The 21,627-nt window shown below is 39.4% G+C and overlaps 1 protein-coding gene across 1 annotated transcript in view; it reads left to right on the plus strand.

Annotated features, from left to right (window-relative positions):
• LOC111156761 (phenylalanyl-tRNA synthetase 2, mitochondrial) overlaps nucleotides 1-21,627 on the plus strand; it is a 399,584-nt gene that overhangs the window by 39,513 nt on the left and 338,444 nt on the right. Inside the window, exon 3 of the mRNA XM_022517827.1 lies at nucleotides 3,538-3,697. Coding sequence (XP_022373535.1) covers nucleotides 3,538-3,697 — 160 coding nt within the window. The remainder of the gene's footprint in view (nucleotides 1-3,537; nucleotides 3,698-21,627) is intronic.

Genomic DNA, 21,627 nt, shown 5'->3' on the forward strand with positions numbered 1-21,627 from the left:
TTTTACCTTTCAGAAAGGTTCATATTTTTGTTTTAATGATAACTTTTATATTTACATCTTTTTTTAAATGCTCTCATTTCACTATTTTCTTACTTAACTTACTAGTTAGTTTGAAAGGTGGTCTTTAACTACTACCTATCATGTATACAGTAACCAATGGGTATATTCCACTTGCCACCACTTGGTGCCCTCCCCGCCTTCTTCCATTATTTCTGCTTTGTTTTAGTCTCAAGTCTATAATTTTGTGCATTAATGTGTAATTCATCATTAATGTGGTGGATTTTTTTTTTGTTGAATATTTCCCAGTTATCTTTTGCTTGAATAAAGTTTATGCTTTGGTGAGTTCTTCAAAAAAAGCCTCATAACTATGAGATTACCATGTTCTTGTGTGTTTACAGTTTTTCAATAGACCTGATGGGCAAAAGCCAGTGTTGCTGGGTATAAAATTCTTGGTTCATAACTTTACCTTTCTTTTTTTAAAAAAATTTGTTATTATTGAGTTGTTTGCAAATGTGGCTTCATTGTTGCCCTGTTTTGTATGGTGTTTTGAAGAATCTGATGCTAGTCTAGTTTCTTTGCCCTTCTAAGTTATTTGATCATTTTGCCTGGAGGCCTAGGGGATTTTTTTTTCTCTTCATCTTTGAGATCTGATAGTTTTACCAGGATATATCTTGTGTTTTGTCCTCCCAGGTACATTTCCTCAAGTACTTGTTTTATCTGGTACACAATAGTTCTGGTCTTGTGTTCTGTTTCTCCTCTTTCAGGGACTTCCAGTTATACACATGTTATTCCTTCTTTGCATGGCTTCCATTTCTACCACTTTCTCTCTGACTCTTCTTTCTTCACTTCATTGTTCTTTTCTTGGTTGTCTTTCTGCTTTTCTTTAATGCCCAGATTAAGTCTTCACTGAGGCTGTTCTTTCCTGTGTACTTTTTAGCTTAGACTTCCATTCTGAGATAATTTTCTTCTCTTTCCTTCTTGAGTTCAATCAATTCTCTTTTCATTTCTTCCTATTTTCCATACATTTTGTTATTAATTTTTGAGTTTCTGACTCAAGCAGTTCTTTATACCATCAAATGCTTGTTTTAGTGTATTTAATTTAGTTTTGAAGTATGTTACCTTTTTCTGCTCTTGCTTCTTGACTTTGTTTTTGAAGAAAAGGGGGAAAAGGCTTAGATTTTCATCAGTTGAGCTATATCGAATGGCATTCTGATTTTGGGAGGGGGGGCAGTAATAACTCTATGGCTTTGTTGCATTTTCTCTGTTACTTATTGTGGGTTTCTGGTTGTTCAGAAGAATTTGTAGTTGTCTGGTGCCCTCTTCTGTTAGTGCAGCAAAGTGCAGAGTCTTCAGTGGAATTTTTTGTTTTTTGGGGGGATGTTTTTGGTGAGGTGGGGAAGGGATGATTTTTTAAATCCTCTAAGTTTTTAGGTTGCTTTATTTTATGGAGCCCCAGGTTTTCCCTTTTGCTTCTTTACTCCGCCCCACCCAGTTGCCAAGACATGTCTTTCATTATTTTCATCTTTTTCTCTTCCATTGTAAGGATGCCTTTTGAGGACTGACTGTCACTTTTAATTTGTCACGCTGTCCCTGCCTTATGGTCCCTAGTCACATCTCCTAGAATACTTGTAGGATTTTCACACTTACAGTCACTTACTCTTTCTGGTGGTGATTTTAGATCAACTTTAATACTTCACTAGTTCCCCTTTTCCTCTCTTTCCTTCAATTTTTCTTAGCTTGCCCTTGCTTACCTCAGAGGTAAAAAGTGGGATGGGAATATAATAGTTCCTTTTCTCTGGGATTTATTTAGCTTGCCTGATTCATTCACTTCCTCCCTCCCTTCCTATCTTCCTTCCTTCCTTGTTTTTTATGTGCAGTCATTTTAAAATGTGGGCATTGTCTGTGCCATGATGAGGGCATGGTATTAATTTTATTTGCTCTTTTTGTTCTTAGTTACTTTTAGAATAGGTGTTGAAAGACATAGACTTTGGCAGCTGCATTGTCTTCAGTTCTCAAAGGGCTAATTTGAGTTCTAGGATGGTAGAATCTTTTTCTGAGAAGATTTTGGTTTGATTTTGCTGGGCACTTAGAGGAACTACCAGTTTGTGATTGCCTTAGTCCATTTTCACAGTCTGAGATTCTCTCTCTTGCCCAGGTAATGTGACCCCTAACTGTAAGTCTATACAAGAATATTGTATTCATCCTTATCATGGAGTAAGTCCTTTAGGGATGGGGATGTTTATTTGATAACCCTATTTGGTCAGACACTGTGGACTTTCTTAAGCCTCACTTGCCATGGTAAACTGTCACAACCAGTGTTCAGCTTTTCAGTTGATACATTGGATATGTAAATATTCTTAGTGTTTCTCTCTGGCTTATGCTGGGCTTTTTTTTTTCTTTTTCTTTCTGGTTTTGTGCATGGTTTTACACTTTTAAGTAATTCCTCTCTATTGTGTTACTTCTATGCTTTTAAGAATTTTTGTATATTTTAGATTTATGAGGTCATTTTGTTCTAATTATTTAGCCCAACATTACTAGAAACAGCCACTGACTCATTTTCTTTATTAAAACATTAAAAAAATTATTTCATGGGACATTCGGTGGGAAGAATGATAGATTCATTGGCTCACTTCTTCATCTTGAGTCCTCTCCTAGCAGGTGAAGATCTACTTTGTTGTTAAAGATGGGGACACTTTATTTTAGTGGTAAATAGCTTATGACTAATAACAGATGGGATTAATAATGATGATTGTGGTGATAATAAAAATTTATTTAGTGCAATGTGCTATGCTTTTCATATTTAATTATCACAAGTTTCTTAATTTATATTAATAAATTAGTAGAATTAAATTAATTAAATCAGTTTAATTAATTTTATTATAAACATTATATTTTATTATATAATATATAAAATAAATATTATTATAATCAATTTATTAATAAATTAATTTAATTAAAATTAATAGAAATAAATTAATAGAATATATATATTCTATTTTATAAATTGTTACCGGAAACTTACCTAACATAACACTTGGTCTGTGTTCATCCAGATAGTAAATGGCAAAAATCTGTCTTGAGTCCTATCCTGGGCTTTGGAAATAACAAGGATAAGCAAAGTCCAGAGTGCTTCCTGCCTTCATGGACTTTACAGAATATAATTCTTATTATACCTTCTTACGTATCTCAGGTCACACTATAGGACTCTGTAGGATGGTCAGGAATATAATTTTAGAGTCTGAAAGCTTGATTCACTGGTATTTGCACTAGCATTGAGGCCAATGTCTCTTTTGAGGAAGTGCCTGTAAGTTAAGCCAAAGTAAAAAGAGATGAGAAAAGATCAGAACGGTGTTTTTTAATGCTCTAAGGACTCTCCATTACATGTAGCACAGTGCTAGTACAGACTAAATGAATGTGATTTTCAGTATATTCATTGACTAGAAGTCTTAATGGAATTTATTCCCATACCATGTTTTTTCATGTAGGCTGGCCAGGATACTATTTTTATTTATGCATATTATTCCTCTTGGTTTACAGTTATTTGCTGGCATAAAGGATGGAGAAAGTCTACAGCTCTTTGAACAGAGTTCTCGCTCTGCCTGTAAACAAGAGACACACACCATGGAAGCCATGAAGCTCGTTGAGTTTGACCTTAAGCAAACACTTACTAGGCTTGTATCACATATTTTTGGAGACGGTAGGTACTCAAATGCCTTTACCTTTCTTTGGGGGCTTAAATATTTAACAAATAACATCTTTCTGAAATCATTAAAGCTAGGTGTGCCTAGATTTTTTTGGTCCACGTTGTGACTTAGTGGTTTTGGTCCGTGAGGTAGAACTTACAGATTTGCTGGTTCATTTCACTTGAGGAGCAGGAGAACATGAAAATGGAATTAGCTTGAGAAAGAAAAATGATTACAACCTTTGATAAGAATGATAATGGATTAAGATCAGTGGAGAGAAAGTCTACAGACTGATTAGTATTATTTTATTACTATGTTATCATTAGGTCAGACTTGAATGGATAGGGCAAGATTCTCACCCATGTGAGTTGGCCCAGTGGAAACTTTTGCATGTTGGCATACTGATTACTGCTATCAATATCAAACGAATTAACAGAGAATTTCCTGGAGGAAGAACAATCTTTTTAAGACCTGGATTCTCACTTTAGTCATTTACTCTCTCTTATATCTCCAGGATGATGTTTTTGTCTGTAATGCCTCCTACCCCCTTCACTATTTCTAATTTACTTGAGACAGTATTTTGCTTATTTTTAGAAAGATGTAAAGAGAAGGCTAGGGGATTTTTTAAAAAATCATGACCTCTGGGCACTTGGGTGGCTCAGTGGGTTAAGCCTCTGCCTTCAGCTCAAGTCATGATCCTGGAGTCCTGGGATTGAGCCCCGCATCAGGCTCCCTGATCCTCAGGAAGCTTGCTTCCCCCTCTCCCTCTGCTCCTCCTCACTGCTTGTGCTCTCTCTCTGTCTCTGTCAAATAAATAAATAAAATCTTTAAAAAAAAAATCATGACCTATATTTTATTTTTTAACTTATTTTATTTTTTTGAAGATTTATTTATTTGACAGAGAGAGAGATAGCGAGAGAGAGAGAGAGAACACAATCAGGGGAGGTGGCAGGGAGAGGGAGAAGCAGTCTTTCCGCTGGGCAGGAAATGTCAGGCTTGATCCCAGAACCCTTGGGATCATGATCTGTTCTAAAGGCAGACACTTAACCGACTGAACCATCCTGGCATCTCCAGTCATGACCTGTATTTTTAAAAATGTTTAGAAGACAGAAGGGGTGCCTGGGTGGCTCAGTGGGTTAAGCTGCTGCCTTTGGCTCGGTTCGTGATCTCAGGGTCCTGGGATTGAGTCCCGCATCGGGCTCTCTGCAAAGCAGGGAGCCTGCTTCCCTCTCTCTCTCTCTGCCTGCCTCTCTGCCTACTTGTGATCTCTCTCTGTCAAATAAATAAATAAAATCTTTAAAAAAAAAAAAAAAGAAGACAGAAGCCTAGCATGGTTAGGATTCTCTTTTAGTCTCTTTTTATTCTTACGAAATTTTTTAAGGAACAGCTTTACTGAGTTATAATTGATACAAAATAAGCTATACATATTTAAAATGTACAAGGTGCTAAGTTGACATTCAGTAAACTGAACACACGTACACACTTTTATGAGTTTTGACCTATCTATGCACCTCTGAAACGACCAGCAGAATCAAGATAATGACCAGGTCTATCACCCACAATATTTTCTTCCTGTTCCTTGGTGAACTCTCTCCTTTCTGTTCTTCTTTACATCTCTTTATCCCAGGCCATCAGTGATCTACTTTCTGTCACTATTGATTAGTTCACACCTTCTAGATTTTCATAAATGGAATCCTATGATATGTACCCTATTTTGGGGGGAGGGGCTTGGCTTGTTTCGCTTACTATAATTATTTTAAGATCCATCCATGTTGTAGTGTATATCAGTAGGTAGTTTCTTTTTATTGCTCAGTGGTATTCCATTCCATAGTTTGTTTATTCATCTACCCATTCATGTTTGTTTATTCATCTACTCATTGGTAGACATATGGATCATTTCTAGCATTTTGCTATTATAAGTAAAGCTATGCACATTCATGCACAAATCCTTGTAAGGACACATGCTTTTATTTTTCTTTGGTGAATACCTAGGAGTGGAATGGCTACACCATATGGTAGTTGTATTTTAACTTTCTAAGAAACCACTTAACTATTTTCTGATGCGGTTGTACCATTTTATATTCCTTCCAATAGTGTATGAAAATTGCAGTTGCTCTACATCTTCAACATTTGTTAAGTTCAATCATTTTATTTTATTTTTATTTAGTTTTTGAGAGAGAGAGAGAGGTGAGGAGGGGCAGAGGAAGAGGGAGAGAGAACTTAAGTAGGCTCCATGCCCAGCGTGGACCCTGAGGCAGGGCTTGATCTCATGACTCTGAGTTCATGACCTGAGCCAAAATCAAGAGTTAGACACATAAATGAGTGAGTCACCCGGGGCCCGTGGTCAATCATTTTAATTTTAGACATTCTAATAGGAATATAGTGGTATGTCAAAGAAGCATTCAGCATATATAAAGAACACCTCCAAATAAACAAGTGAACAACCTAAGAGAGAAATGGGTGAACATTTGGTGAAGATGACAAATGGTGTAGCTAGAATGACTAATGAACATAAGAAAAAATGTTCACCCTTATTAGTAACAAGGGAAAAGAAAATGAAAACCACCATGAGTTATCAATTATCATATTTCATATGTAAAAAGCCTATATACCTAACATTTATAAGTGTTGACAAAGATACAGAAAAATAGGATGAAATACACAGTGTTGGCCTTACGTAGGCCTCGCAGTTATCATTCCCCCAGCTGGAACTTAGGTACTCACCTACTACTCTTTATTTATGTCTATTTTTTTGTACCTCCAGATTTCCTATTTATGTGTGAATTCAAACTGTATTTACAAAGGTTCTTGTTCTAATTCATTAAGCCTCTGCCACCTTGTTTTAGCAAAGCTTATTAGAGCATCTCAACTTCTGTATTAATGCATTGCTAATATAATATTTAAGAAACCACTAAATAATCCTATATATTCTTTCTATTCCTGTATTTTTAAAAGGAGCACATCAACTTCCTGCTAGTGTCTTTTTCCAGGAGGAAGATAATATTATTAGGGAGGAGGTGCCAATCAGGCTTCCCAGCGTGTTCATAGTGTTTTATGAAAATTAAAAAGAAATGAAGTTAAATATAACAAAATGTTATGATTTCATAAAACTGAATGGTGGGTGCATGGATGTTTGCTATTTTCTATTTCTATCTCTTGGCATGAAATATTTTGTATTAAAATGATGTATTATAATAGTAAAACAGGTTTCAGATAGAGATTGCTGGTAGGAAAATCCTATTACAGCCAGCTTTTCTTTACCTTCATGATATAAGAAAGGATCTGTGATATTTCCAGCAGTACTATTATCATATAACACTGGAAAGCAGGGAGATTCATGTGTTGATCAGGCCATTTTCAAGGCAGGTTAGGGTAGAAGGGATGGTAGCACTGGATGGAGAGAGAGTATTCCTTCTCCAGTAGCTTTATAAAGAGATTCAGGACCATCTGAATTTTCCCATTGTCAAATCATGGAAAGAATTGTCTTTAGAGCCCTCTTCATTTATGCCTTGCAACATATTTCTTTTTTTTTTTTTTTTTTTTAAGATTTTGTTTATTTATTTGACAGAGAGAGACACAGTGAGAGAGGGAACACAAGCTAGGGGAGTGGGAGAGTGAGAAGCAGGCTCTCCATTGAGCAAGGAGCCAGTGCGGGACTTGATCCCAGGACCCTGAGATCATGACCTGAGCCAAAGGCAGACGCTTAACGACTGAGCCACCCAGGCGCCCCTTTGCAACACATTTCTATCATCAGATGATTTGCAATTGGTGAGGTTTAGAAACTGCTACCTCGTTAGATAAGTGAGTGGTTCTGAACAGGCAGGGAGCCTCCTTCCTTAAATGCTTAGTATTTGTGTTTTTCCTACACGGTTATTTTTCATTCTTTTCTTCTCCTGTTACCTGGTTTAGTTCTCCCAGGCCCTTTACTCTTCAACTGGATAATTCTTTATTATTTTTTCCACCAACTCAGTAATTCTTATTTATCCTCTAGTGTCAACTCCGATGTCCACCAACGAGGAACATTTCCTGGTGCTCATGCTGAGTCCCAGAGGAGCTGCCTCTTCTGTGTGCTCATCTAAACTCTCTTTGGGGGTGGGTTTTTAGTTTTCAGAGCAGGAAGCACTATTGGATTTCTGGCACATTGCGGGCATCACAATATTGAATAAGTGAGACATAATCTCTTGTTTTCAAGGAGCGGTGAATCTTGAATCCCTGTGAGAGACAGGGAAACGCGAAGTGTTATGAGAGCACAGAGGTGAGGCACCTCCTCTGAGATTTGGCACGTGCCCTGGGATGGGTTCCCCGTTGGAGGATGTCAGCTGACACTATTCGTTGAGAATAAGCACACAGCAGTACAGCATTAAGGAATAAAGAACAGAAGAGAAAGGAACGAAATGGTCAACAGAAAAAAAATCTCATGTCCACTGAGAGATGGTGGTGTGCAATCAGAAAAATGAAAGTTCTCTTTTCTCTACTTTGGAATCTTTAACAGGTCAATTAGTGCTTTACGCCTCAGTTTTCTTTGAACTTTTAAAAGCCAAGGTAATAATACTTGTTTCCCATGAGAATAAAATGAGATAACATATGTGAAAGGTGCTTCGTAAGGAGAATATGTTAAATAAACAAGTAAATATGAAAAAAAGAAGGGAAGAAAAATGAGGACACGGCAATAAAAATAGAGAGCTTGTGAAGAAATATAATACAAGGAACAATAGTTATGGTTGATTTGTCTTTATTTTGTCTAAGGATATGAGATGTGGCTCCCTACCAGGCTGGCACAGCAGCCAAATGGGTGTCGCTGGTCACCTTCATGTCCTCTCTGAGCACCAGCAAATATTTTAAAAAGAAAACAATGTTCTAGACCTTGTATAGATTATAAAATCTTCCCAGGGGACTTGAGGATTATTTTGCTGAATCTGGTGCTGGATTTCCTTTATGTGATTATGTTTAATATTTGTATTTGAATAGCATTCAAAATCATGCCTTGAGGTGAAGGTTTCCAGGTAGCGAGCGGTTTTCCTTATAAAAAAACATTTCTGCAGCATGATTTCTCTGACTGTGGTGCCTAACTTACATAATGGGCATGCTCTTGGCCAAGAATTGAGAATCTTAACTTTTGAAAGAGCCGTGAAGTTGCAGCTTCTCTATTTCAGACAAACATTTGCTTTATTTTTAAAATGCTATTAGCCTAGACTTTTAGGTTTCAGATTTCATTACAGATCAGAGTCGCTCTTTTATAAATCTTTGAATTCACTTTTTGTTTGTGAGACAGAGTTGCAGAGTTGTGGAATGGCATTGAAGTAAAAAACCAACTAGCTTGGAGAATACATGTTGTTCAGTGCGCTAAAGTCTATCTGTGATAAAAAGCCTTTTATTTTTTCTTTCCTTCCAGCCATGAGATTATTTTTAACCCCATTCACACGGTAGCCAAATACCCTGAGAATCGTTTAAGACACCTTCTTGCCTAGCCCCAGCGTATCTTTGCCGTGTGTATTGCCAGGGGAGCCTTCACCAGGAGGGGTGTGTGAGCCTGTCCCCAGGTGTGTTTGCATGTATAGACCATCTGCTAAGATGCTTCTCAGGTTGGATGCTAAGCAGGGTGGGAAGGTGAGTCAAACCCAGGTCCATCTTATGAACTACAAGGGCAAGGGGCTGTGGATCATAGGAAACAGGTGCCATGTGCTCTCCTACAGTTGACGCTGAATCTTAACAACTCCCGCAAGACTCTTGGCTGTTTCTTCTGCGCTCGGAACAGAAGTGCCATGTTCCTACTTCAGGCATTTCAGAGGATCGTTTAACTCTTTTTTGGGGGGGCGGGGGTGCTCGTTTCTGAGCAGACCTGTCCAGGTACAAGCAATCTGGGTGTCATTTAGATTAATAATAGCTTTAATTATGGTGATGACAGTGCTAGAGGTTAGACATTTAACAGTGTCAAAGGCTGCCCACGGATTGTTTTGTTTCGACCTGCATCTGTGATTATAATCTCCATTTTTTTTTTAAACAAGGGAACCTCCACACGGAACAATGTAGTGCTGTGATCACACAGCCGGGAAGTATTTGAGGCCGGTTTTCACCCCATTGGTCTGATTTCTGAGCCTAGTTTAGAGGTTAGCTCTTTTGAAAAGATTGAAAGTAATAATTTCAGTAATATTTCGGAGACTGTGAGGTCTACAAAAGCCATGATGTCAAGACAAAAACAAAAACAAACAAAACAAAGCTGGGCGTCTCCCTAGGCATTCTCTTGTGACTCTCCGCACACTTCTGTAGCTCGCTGGGATAGAAAGCCCTCTTTGCTGCATCATACAGGGTTACATTTTAAATACCAAAGATCATTTAAAACTTCATATTCAGTCTTTCTTTACTTAGCCGATGAGCAGTAACTGCCTCAGCGGGGCTCACAATTATCCAGCGATTCATTTTATATTTGTTTTTATGGTCTAAGCCTGCTTTCCACTTTTTTGATGTTGTTGTTATTAGTATCATCTTCCTTTGCTCTTGAAAAGCAAAATTAAAAATCAGAACACACTGTTTCCTTGTGGCAATTTGTTGTTATTACAGCTGCTTTAGTTTCAGGTTTTTTTTTTTTTTTCCCCTGCCTCTCCAAAGCAGGTTTATTATTTTCTGCTAACATTTCAATTGCGCCAGCATCCTAAGGCTGAGCGAGGTCACCAGTTTAGAATTAGAAATAAAATAACCCTTTAGACTGTTTTCATGCTTGTGGCATTCGCTGCCATTTTTAACGTTTCTAAATTGTTTCCCCAATATTTTATATCCTATTTGGCAGATTGTTTCTTTTCAGAGCAACTAAGGTGGGGGTTTAGGATTTCTAACATTTTAGTTTCACTTTCTTTCCTTCAGGATTTACAGCCCTTCTTTGGCACAGTCTTGCTAAACACTGGACCTTCCATTTAGAAGGCATTGGCCTCATAGCACAGTTTAGATGAGCTAGTCTGATGGAGAAACGGACTGTCATCCTCTGCTGTTGACTAGATATGTTGCCTGGGCAGGTCAGGTCTCCTACCTTTTGTTTCAAATAAAAAAAAAAGACCTGTCATGGTATTGAGGTGCATGTCCCAGGATTCCCTCCAAGGACCCTGGCTGTTGGGAGTGCAGATGGCTTCCAGCTGTCGGTTCCTTTGGGAATTGCCTCAACTGGGGATTCCCTCCTTGCTCAGGAGCATGGTTTTCCCAGGGCTGCCCACATCTAAAGAGTGGTTGTGGCAGAAATATAGGGGGCCAACATTTGACCCACCACCCTACCATGCCGCCATGATATTAGGCTACAATGCCAGGAGCCCACTATGGGGCAGTTTTGATGGGCTAAGTTCCAGAGCTGTGATGAGGTTAAGGCTTTGTTGGGCCTGACTGCAGCTCATTGACTGTTCCTTCTGCCCCAAACTGTTGTCACCTTCTTCCTCCGTAGTTGTTGGTATCTCCAAAATAACCTTCTTATCAACCCAGCCTACATATGGTCCCATCCAACAGAAATATTCTAGGGCTCTGTATTGTGAATGTTGTCCTGGTCAAGAGTAAATCAGTTGGTAATGGTAATGAAGATCCCTTGTCTTCCATATCTTTTCACATTTTTTTTTCTATCTATCAATACTTGTTAATATAAATTAAGTGAAAGTAGTTGAGAATAACAATTGGGTTTATAGTTGTTAATTCTACTTTGTTCCTAAAACTGAATCAAATTAAAAAATTTTTTAAAAAGATTATTTATTTATTTGTCAGAGAGTGGGGGGCAGCATAAGCAGGGGTAATGGGAAAGGGAGAAGCAGACTTCCCACGGAGCAAGCAGCCCAATGTGGGCCCCGATCCCAGGAAACTGGGATCATGACCAGAGCCGAAGGCAGATGCTTAATGACTGAGCCACCCAGGCACCCAAATTTAAAAAACTTTAAGCATGTTACTTTAATGATTTTTAAATCCGCTTGTTTGGGCTGTCTGGTGTCTGATATGGAAAGGGTTGTGTTTCTCAGAGTACTCCTAGGAAGTTAATTAACAAGGCACTTGTTGCCTTTGGCCAGCGCTGAGTTGCCTGGCTGACTGGGGCTTGGACGTTTTCTAAGCAGGCTGCACTTATAATAAAAACTGGCTGACATGGTCAACTTCTATGAGTCTTAGGATCACTAGCTATGAAATGGGGATATGGAGTAACTTGTGTTGTATCCACTAGGAGTGTTAGGGGAAATCCAACATCACCTAGAATCAGGTGGAAAGAGACCTAAGACAGTTTTTTTTTTTTTTTTTTAATGTCTGGTAGATGGAGAAAATTTATTTTATAGTTGACATTTCTGGCCAAAGGAATTGGTACAAGGAAACCTATTGGGAGAAAGCTTGAGATAGCCATGATTGAATTGAGCTGGAATATTTTTAAGGAGCCTAGAAAAGTCCACAATTCTGTGATGATTGGGCAGGGGCTAGGGAACAGGTTCCCTACTCTAGATAAATAGGATGTTGAAATTGCTTGGGGTTTTATGTAAATGAAATAAAATTATTGGACCTTGAGGTACAGTGAAAAAAGTACTTAAAATTTTAGGGATACTGTAATGAAGGTGACTAACGTGCTAGGAACTGCACCTGTTACTTAGTGTTTCTGCTTGTAGGTGGTTGATATATAGGCAACCAGGAAAACGTTAAGATTTATGGGAGAGGGAAAGTTCCTTCTCTACCTTTTAGGTTCATAGAAAGCTCAAATTCTTGCTTCATTTACTTCACTTCTCCTCTGGCCTCTCTTGTAACTCTAGCTCTGTCAGGAAATGGATAATCAACACCAGTCTAGTTACCTAAACTCTGTTATCAACTGCTCTAATTCCTTTGCACCCTTGACTTTCTCTGCTTTCTTGATAAAGACCTAACCTTGAATTGATACCCAGATTAACTCTTTCTGCTTCTCCCTGGTCAGCTCACCACAGGTCTCTTTCTCAGTGATGCCAGAGCACTCCCATCTCACCTTCCCTTCCTGTTAGAGGAGAAGCTTGTCTGTTGCACTAAGAATGATCAGGTGACTAGGTGTGAACTTCATGCGTATTTGGCCTCTTGATCTCATTCTTAGATTCCTGCTCCATCATTTTCTCTTAGAACCATGTTTCCTTAATTATATGTTCTTTCAGTGTTGATTCTTTTTTCTCCTTCTTTGTTTCCTTTTGGATAGTTTCCATTGCTCTATCTTCAAGTTCAGCAATTATTTTTTTCTGCAGTGTCTAATCTGCTGTTAATTCCAGCCAGTGTTCCTTTCTTATTCACTCCGTTTGTTTCAGTTAGGGTCTTTTTAATATCATTTTTGTCTCTACATAACATTTTCAATCTTTCTCTTAACTTCTTGAACATACTGAATACTGCTATGATAAATACTTCAGTGTCTTTTTTTCTAGTACTTCTGTTGTCTGTGTCATTTGTTGATGAATTGTTATTTATTTTTCTCTACATTGTTTTATTCTTCTTTGCATGATAATTTTCTGTGGAATGCCAGGGAGTATTAATTTTACCTTGTAATGCTATCAGTATTTTTATATTCCTCATAATATTCCTGAGGTTTGTTCTGGGATTACTTAGAAATACCTTAATCCTTTGGCCCTTCTTGTTAAGTCTTGTTAGGACAGTGTAGGGTTTCAGTCCACAACCAATATAAGACCTGTTTTAATACTATAACTAATAACCCATTGATTATTAGGTTTCTGCTTGGCTTTTAGGAACTGGTAGTATTCTTGGTCCTTGTGAGCTCCCAGAATTATTCCTTTTAACCTTTTTGTGTTGTTTGTTCTCTGGCCTTGGGTAGGTTCAAGCACTGACAGTATTCGGCTGAGTACTAAAGGGGTATTTTCTTTTTGCAGATCTTTAGGGTTCTCTGTCTATATAGTCCTCTTCTTTCCTTCACTCTGTCCTACAAATCCTTGTTAACCCTGACTTGTCCACACTCCCAGCTCTGTCTCTTCAGCTTGGGAAAAGTTCTGGGTTTTCTGTGTTCTCTGTTGGGGGGCAGTGGTAGGGCTCACCTCGCAGGGATCGGTTTCTTTGGTTACTTGATGTCCAGTGTCTCGTGTGGCATTTTTTGTTTTAGTTTTTCACATGGAAGGGTAAAACTGGTTCGTTATTCCATGTTGTCTGGACATGGAAGTCTTTCTTTTTCATTTGACACTGTGACTACTCCTTTTTTTAGATGTAGATTATCCTCGACTATGATGGGGTTACGTCCTGATAAACCCATTGTAAGTTGAAAATATCCCAAGTAGAATATGCATTTAATATACCTATCCTGTCAAACATCAGAGCGTAGCCTAGCTTACCGTAAATGTTCCCAGAACACTTACATTAGCCTACAGTTGGGCAAAATCATCTAGCACAAAACCTATCTGATAAAAAAAGTCTTGAGTGTCCCATGTAATTTGTTGAATGCTGCACTGAAAAGGAAAAAACAGAATGGTTGTATGTGTATAGAATGGTTGGAAGTGTATCAGTTTATCCTTGCGATCTCATGGCTGACTGGGAGTGTCATTTTGCTGCAGCTCATGAGTCTGGGAAAAGATCAAAATTCAAAATTAGAAGTACAGGTTCTACTGAATGCGTATCACTTTCACTCCACTGTAAAGTTGAAAAATCATAAGTAGAAGACCATAAAATAAGAAAAGAAAGAAATAGACCTTTTCTTATTTTTCTTACACTGCTCATCACTTACTCTTTTTGTCTTTTTTTGGCTTCTTTTCTGATGATGCTTAATAATTCTAACAGGAATTCTTTGAAGCTGGCGGCTGACGTTTTCCTTCTCCAAGCAGAGTTTGATAGGGAGATTGCTAAAATCTTAAAGTTTTGATGTTTTAGATCAGGTTTACAAAAAGATTGCCTTGTGATTTTTTTTTAGGACAACTCAGTGAATTGTGCTTTATCTCTTATGATATTGGAAGCATACTTATTTTAAATTTTAAATACTTTTTAAAAAATTTTTTGAAGATTTATTTATTTATTTCAGGGTGAGGGAAGGGGCAGAAGGAATTCTAAGCAAACTCTGTGTTGAGCACAGAGCCCTCCATGGACTCAGTCTCAGGACCCTGAGATCATGAAGCTTGAGCCAAAACCAAGCGTCAGATGCTCAACCAAGTGAGCCACCCAGGCACCCCTAAAATATCAGGTTGTTTTAGAAAAGTAATCTCATCTGGAGTGAATTCATGTTTGATGGTTGGTTGTGTTGGCTGGCTTACTTAGCATTAGATTTATTCATGTACTTTAGAATTTTGGTTTGCAGGTACCTATTCATAGTGGAGGATTTTTGTGTTTTTCTCCATTTCTCTGTTTTCCTCCCTCTTGTCCTTTCCTGCTTTGCTATTTCTCCCTTATGTGGCTTTGCAGTTGGCTTCTCTGTAGCTCACTAGGCCTGAAATCCAGAATGGACTTAGAAAGATCTGTCAGTTGTGCTAACTAGCTCTGATTTAGGGGATGGCCGATCCAACACCTATGGCTTGGATCTCTGAGCCTACAGCTCTTCAGACCTCCTGCCCCAGGCTGTATTTGGTGAGTTTATGTTGCTCTTGTTTTATGAGCATGGAACTTATTCCAGTCCAGCATCTGACTCTAAGCTTTTAGCCTCCCTCTGATCCCAAGCCAGTAGTACGTTATCCTTCTGAAGGCAGGCTCCTGCCTCCTTTTCCTGAGTGTGGACCCTGAGCCCAGCAGCACTGTGCTTTCTCCCCTCTCATGGTTTTGCATTTCTGTTCTGTTTCTAGCCTCTGGAAGTGTTTCTCTTACCTTTGAATGAAGATTGTACCTTTTCGGCTTTTTCCTTTTTATCATCCCTGTTGTAATGTGTTGGAAAAACAAGGAGTCTGTTGGTGTAATCTTGGTCTTATGAGGGCCACTTTGTGTGGAAAGCCAAGTTAGTGTAGTTTTCGTTGTGTGCCTCAGTGGAGGGCAGCATAGGGCTTTATTGTCTGACACCTGGTTTTGAATTCTGGTCGTGGCATTTACTGTGTAAACTTAGATACGTAAGCTGTTGTGACCACCATTCCTTCTTCTGTGAAATGAGAATAGTGGAAGTTACTGAACAATTTTTTTTTAAACTTTTTTTTTTTTTTAAGATTTTTATTTATTTATTTGACAGAGATCACAAGTAGATGGAGAGGCAGGCAGAGAGAGAGAGAGGGAAGCAGGATCCCTGCCGATCAGAGAACCCGATGCGGGACTCGATCCCAGGACCCTGAGATCATGACCTGAGCTGAAGGCAGAGGCTTAACCCACTGAGCCACCCAGGCGCCCTACTGAACAATTTTTATGCCAGTCTTATACCAGTGTAAGGATTAGAGATGACACGCAAAAGATTTAGCACAGCGTCACAGGAAATGAACAGCAAATGCTGATTACCTTAGGAATGCAATTTAGAAATGCTTATTTTTTTCATATTTTTATAAAAAAAGGTGAAAGATTATTAGATTATCGCTTGACTTTCAGTGACATTCAATTAAAAATCACCCATTTGGTGTTTAGTTTCTTCACATACTTTTCCTTACTGAATTGTCACCCAAACTCTGTGAGTTAAGTATTCTTATTTTAAGCAACATGGAGGCAGTGAGGGTAAGGAACTTGCTTGGCTAAAACGGTGGAGCTGGGATTTAATCCTAGACCGAGGCTTGCTCTTTCCATACATTATGACCCACATACCCATGTCTCTTTGATCAGATTTGTGGAGGGTAGAGTGTGAGCCTTCTGTCTAGAACGTTTGTCTGTGTACCATCCTTTGAGAATGGTTGGTGAGAAAAGTTGAGGACCAAAGGGCCTGTGGCTTTTTGGCTCACCCTAAGCCAGATTGCTGTAAGCTGTCCCCTCTGCTCCCTGCATAGCCAGAAAACAGTCACTTATCCTTGTGCCTCTGACTCCATGCCCACATTTGGAAGGAGAGGTCATTAAATTGTGTTGTGCTCCATTTTCCAACCCATTGTGAAGTCTAGAGATGATAATATCATTTTCAGATCTAAGCCCTAATCAAAAGAATGCCTCTGTCCCTTGTTCAGGGCAAGCGCCTGAAACAACATTTCACCACAGCGGTCTTTCCACCAAGCGGAAGACTGTGATGATGATAATAGCTGTGTGATCAGTTTACACTCTCACTGTTGGTGATAGAAAATTATGGGTTTTTCTTTTTTCTTATTACTTTGGGAATGTCTTAGCAGAGGGAGTCATTGTGGCTGAAATAGTGCTGATAGCTTCTGCTGTGTGCTGTGGAGGTCCCACACCAGAGAAGTTTATTGCCTTCTTTCTCTCTCTGAGAGGGAAAAAGTAATGTTTACTATTAACTGTGTAGTGGGACTGATTTTATTCCACTTAGTAGTCTGCAGTCCTGGACTTCAAGGGTATGTGGCTCTGTGGACACACAGGATATCATGGTATGCTGAAGAGTCACTGTTGGCGTTGTCAGGTTTCTGAGGCCCTGCATGGGGAATTTGCTGTAAGTTGTGAATGACTTCAGGCTGCTTGGGGGGTGGGCTTTGCGAATGGAATCACTATTCATATTCCCACATGGCTGCCTCGAGCCATGTGGTTACTCAGTCCAGAGGATACTCTTCTTGTTCGTTGGGGGAGAGACAGGAGACGCAACCAGACAGCAAGGGTGAGGAACACAGCAGGAACCTGGGAATCTTGTCCATGGTGCTCAGCTGCATGGGAGCTGCACAGGGAGGTCAACCTGGGTGGTCTTGTCTCCGCACCCAGCAGATACCCTGAATGTTCAGGCAGGACTTGAGCTCGGGTTTGACTCTTTTCCTAACTAGTTACTAGTTGTGTGTCCTTGGCCCCCTTGAAGAATATTGAGTTGATGGGAGTGCAAAATGGTACAACCCCCACAGAGGACAATATTAGAACTATAAAAGCATTTCCTCTTTGGCCAGCAGGGTAGTTTGTTGCGGCAGTGTTATTCCAAGCAGAATAATGGGTATAATTCAAGTATAAAGGTCTTCTTACATAAATGTGGCAGAGCCCCTTGCTGGAACACTGTGCAGGAGAAAGGAAAGGAATGAGGAGGTACGTGCTGTGTGTGTTCAGATGGAGAGGGCTCCGGAACGTATCATTAAATGAAAAAAGCCCGGTGTAGAACAGTGTGCAAGAAAGCTGTCTTTTATTTATTTTTATTTTTATTTTTTTTAAAGATTTTATTTATTTATTTGAGAGAGAGACAGTGAGAGAGAGCACGAGCGCGGAGAAGGTCAGAGAGAGAAGCAGACTCCCCGTGGAGTTGGGAGCCCGATGCAGGACTTGATCCCGGGACTCCAGGATCATGACCTGAGCCGAAGGCAGTCGTCCAACCAACTGAGCCACGCAGGCGTCCCAAGAATGCTGTCTTTTATATAAGGAAGGAGGAAAAATAAGATGTCCGTGTTCATATTTGCTTATATCTATCTGGTGATAAGAAGTTCGGGTCTAAGGGGAGGGTCCAAGAGGAGGCAGTGGGACAGGGACAGGGATTCAGTGAAACTTTAACTCATGCCTATTTTCCCCCAGTTTTATTGAGATATAACTGATATACAATGTTGTAATAGTGTAAGGGATACAAAATAATGACTTTGTGTGTGTATATATTGTGAAATGATCACCACAATAAATACATGGTCACAAAAGTTTTGTTCCGTGTGAGGTCACTGAGGCTCTATTATATAGTAAAATGTATCCTCTCACAGTATTTTGATTTTGAACCCTGTGAACATATTACCTATTAAATCTTTTTTAGAGAAGGATGTGGGGGAGAGGCAGAGGGAGCGGGAGAGAGAAAATCCTAAGCAGGTGCCACCCCCAGCTCGGAGCCTGACGTGGTACTCGATCTCACAACTCTGAGATTGTGACCTGAGCTGAAATCAAGAGTTGGACGCTTACCTGACTGGGCTACCCAGGGGCCCCAAAGTAATTTTTTTTTAAAGAAATCTGTTAGAATAGAGAGATGTTGAGAAATCTGAAAAATAAAAAGTGCCTGTATGCTGCTTGCTCTATTTTCAGTTTAATTAAACAGAGGCAGAAAAGATGGAATTGTCAAGTAACTTTGACAGTGGTGGCCGGCTGATTTCCCTAGTGAGACTGTAGTCATCTAGGATGATCTTAGTTTTTCTAAGAATTTATTTCTAGCCTTTCATCCTTTTTCTCCCCACCTTGCTTTCCTTCCTTGGATGGAAAGGAAGCTGAATGCTGTGCCAAAAGCGTCAGGAGCAGCCCTGGTTAGCAGTGTGCAATGTTCTATTTCTCAGCTACCAACCAATGAAAAACCTGCTGAAAAATTAATGCCCCATAGCTCTTATTTAATTGCATATTTGTATAGTCAGTTTAAAAAATTATCTGCTTTAGTGGAGGGAAGCTTTGATAGGATATATAAAATCACGAGTACATGTTCTAGTTTGGGCCATCAACCTTTTAAAATCCAGATTCTCACACTTCTGGGTGGTGGGTCTGATAGCAAAGTCTCATATTTAAATATAAGGGGAATGGGAAACATAGGGAGACTCCCTCAGTGAGCCAATAAGTCAGGACAATGAACTGTATTATATGAGATCTATGATGAAGGTGGGTTGGGGGTGGGAAGGAATGACACCTGTTTAATACTTACAGTACATCAGGGTGGTTAAGCACTGCAACATCAAAAAGGAGACAGGGATTGGTGGGAGGAGACTCCCACACATCCCCTTTCATTGTGTCCCTGCAATGATTTTCCAGGGATCCAGCAGTTGTGAGGCTGATATGCAAAGCAGATGAAATGCAGTGCCACCTTTCCCGTGCCCCTGGTTCCCTGTGGCTGGCCGGGACAGGTGCTACCTCACCAGAGTGGAGAGAATTAGACTTCTAGCTACCCCTCTCCTGTTTGGGAAGAAGAGGCAGTCTCAGAGAGGTTAATTAACCTGCCCACTGCTTCACAGGAAGAAGGTAGAAATCTGAGACTCAGATCAGGTTTGGTTTATTCTCAGGTGTTCTTTCTTCTACTTGGTTTTCAGCTAAAAGTGAAGGTGTGTAATTTTTGACAGGTGCTATAGTCTCGCAGAGTTCTAAAGTAATTTTTTAAAAGCTATGAGTTTCATTTATAAATATGGTTTAGTAAATCATTAAGTCCAAACCAACCAACCAGGGAAACAAAAAAAATAAAAAACTTTGGCATTATTTTCCATTAGATATATAACACCTGTGCATTTAATTTCCTTCTGTCATCCTAATAAGAGATTGGGTTAATGCATGATGAATCCATATGATTTGGACATGTTTTCAAAAAATTTTCCTCTAGTAATATGTAACACAAAGTATATAGTCTATAGTGGATTTTTTTTTGCTGACTCCTGATACATGGCATGTGAATTAAGCCATACTAAGTTTTTAGCTGGCTATTCAGTATCACATCTTTTAACACAAGCTGTATGTCAAGATGCTTTTTCAACCCAATATATTATTAATCCTTACTGTAGTTTTGAGGTTATGGGGAGAAAACAAGAAAAAAGTGTAACATAAAAATATTCAATAAGGGGCACCTGGGTGGTTCCTTTGGTTAAGTGGCTGCTTTCGGTTCATGTCATGATCCCAGCATCCTGGGATCAAGTCCCACATCAGGCTCCCTGCTCAGCCGAGTGTCTGCTTCTCCCTGTGCCTGCCACTTCCCCTGCTCGTGCGCTCGTTCTCTCTCTCTTTTTCTGACAAATAAATAAATAAAATCTTTTGAAAAGAAAAGTATTCAGTAAATGATTCCACTGCTAGTGATTGAAAAAAAATTAATGTGTCAATGTGACTGGAATTTAAATTGTTAGAAAATATAAAAATTATGGTGTTTTGGCAAAAACTACACATCAACTAATAGAATTTACTTTCAAATAAGGACCATGTGTGTTTGAAATAGAGCTACTGGCTTCCCCAAAACTGGCGTTTCATATACTTTTGGCTCTTGCCTATTGTTGTTGAGGAAGCAGAATTTAAGGACTGAAGTCTTTAAAGAAGTGGTACAAAGACGATAAATGGTGTATGGATTTGGCATTCTTTGCCTGGTCATATAGATTTATAAAGGAGACTTAACAAAGGATCCACGGAGGTAGAGAGGATTAAAGATGTTCTAACCGCATTGGATGTAACTTTGCTAATCTGTTCTCTTAGTTTCAGTGATATTATTGTGAATGGGTTCTGTTCCACAAGGGAGTGATACTAATCATCTTCATGTATTCTGAAGAACTTTGGTTAACTTCCTGCCTTTCTACACTCTGCGGGTGGAGTTTCAGTGTGGGGCAATTACTTTCCTTGCTCCTGACTGATGCCTATGGCCGGGACCTGAGCAAGAAGAAACCCGGGGCCGGGGTGACTGAGGTCTGAAACCAAAAAAGAGCAAGGGTTGATGCATCCAGTACACGGACATTTGATCTTAAGAATTTATGTAACATTAAAAACACTTTAATCCAAAGTATCAGTTTTCCTACTTCTAGAAGTGGCCAAAACCCTTCAGTGAAAGAATGTTCCCAGAGAAGGGCCAGATCTTCCATCCCTTTCCAGTTCATTCCTCATGCTCTGTTGACACCGTGAGCACCAGCAGTGCAGACACGTGTGTGGAGAGAGTCCTGTCTATGCAGGCTTCACTTCCCATAGACTTTATGCAGTAGGGATTTAGTTTGAGCTTAATACAAATTGAGAATAGAATTACTTTAATCAACACTTGTGATTATTTTCAGGTCTTAGTAATATCTGAAATAATCTTTCTCTCTGACTAGGCAGAGGACTTCAGGTTTTACAGGTGTGAGATATAAAGCAGTATACACTAAATTCTGTGTGGGGTGCCTGGTGGTTCAGCCACTTGAGCATCTGTCTTGGGCTCAGGTCCTGATCCCGGTGGTGGGAACAGTCTCCCTGCACAGCCGGGAGTCTGCTTCTCCCTCTCCTCCCCACCTGTGCTCTCTCTTACTGTCTCTGTCATTATCTCTCTCTCTCTCTCTCAAATAAATAAATATAATCTTTT

This window comes from Enhydra lutris, unplaced genomic scaffold, assembly GCF_002288905.1.
Source record: "Enhydra lutris kenyoni isolate GAN:26980312 unplaced genomic scaffold, ASM228890v2 scaffoldscaffold48, whole genome shotgun sequence".
In the NCBI taxonomy this organism is placed as follows: Eukaryota; Metazoa; Chordata; class Mammalia; order Carnivora; family Mustelidae; genus Enhydra; species Enhydra lutris.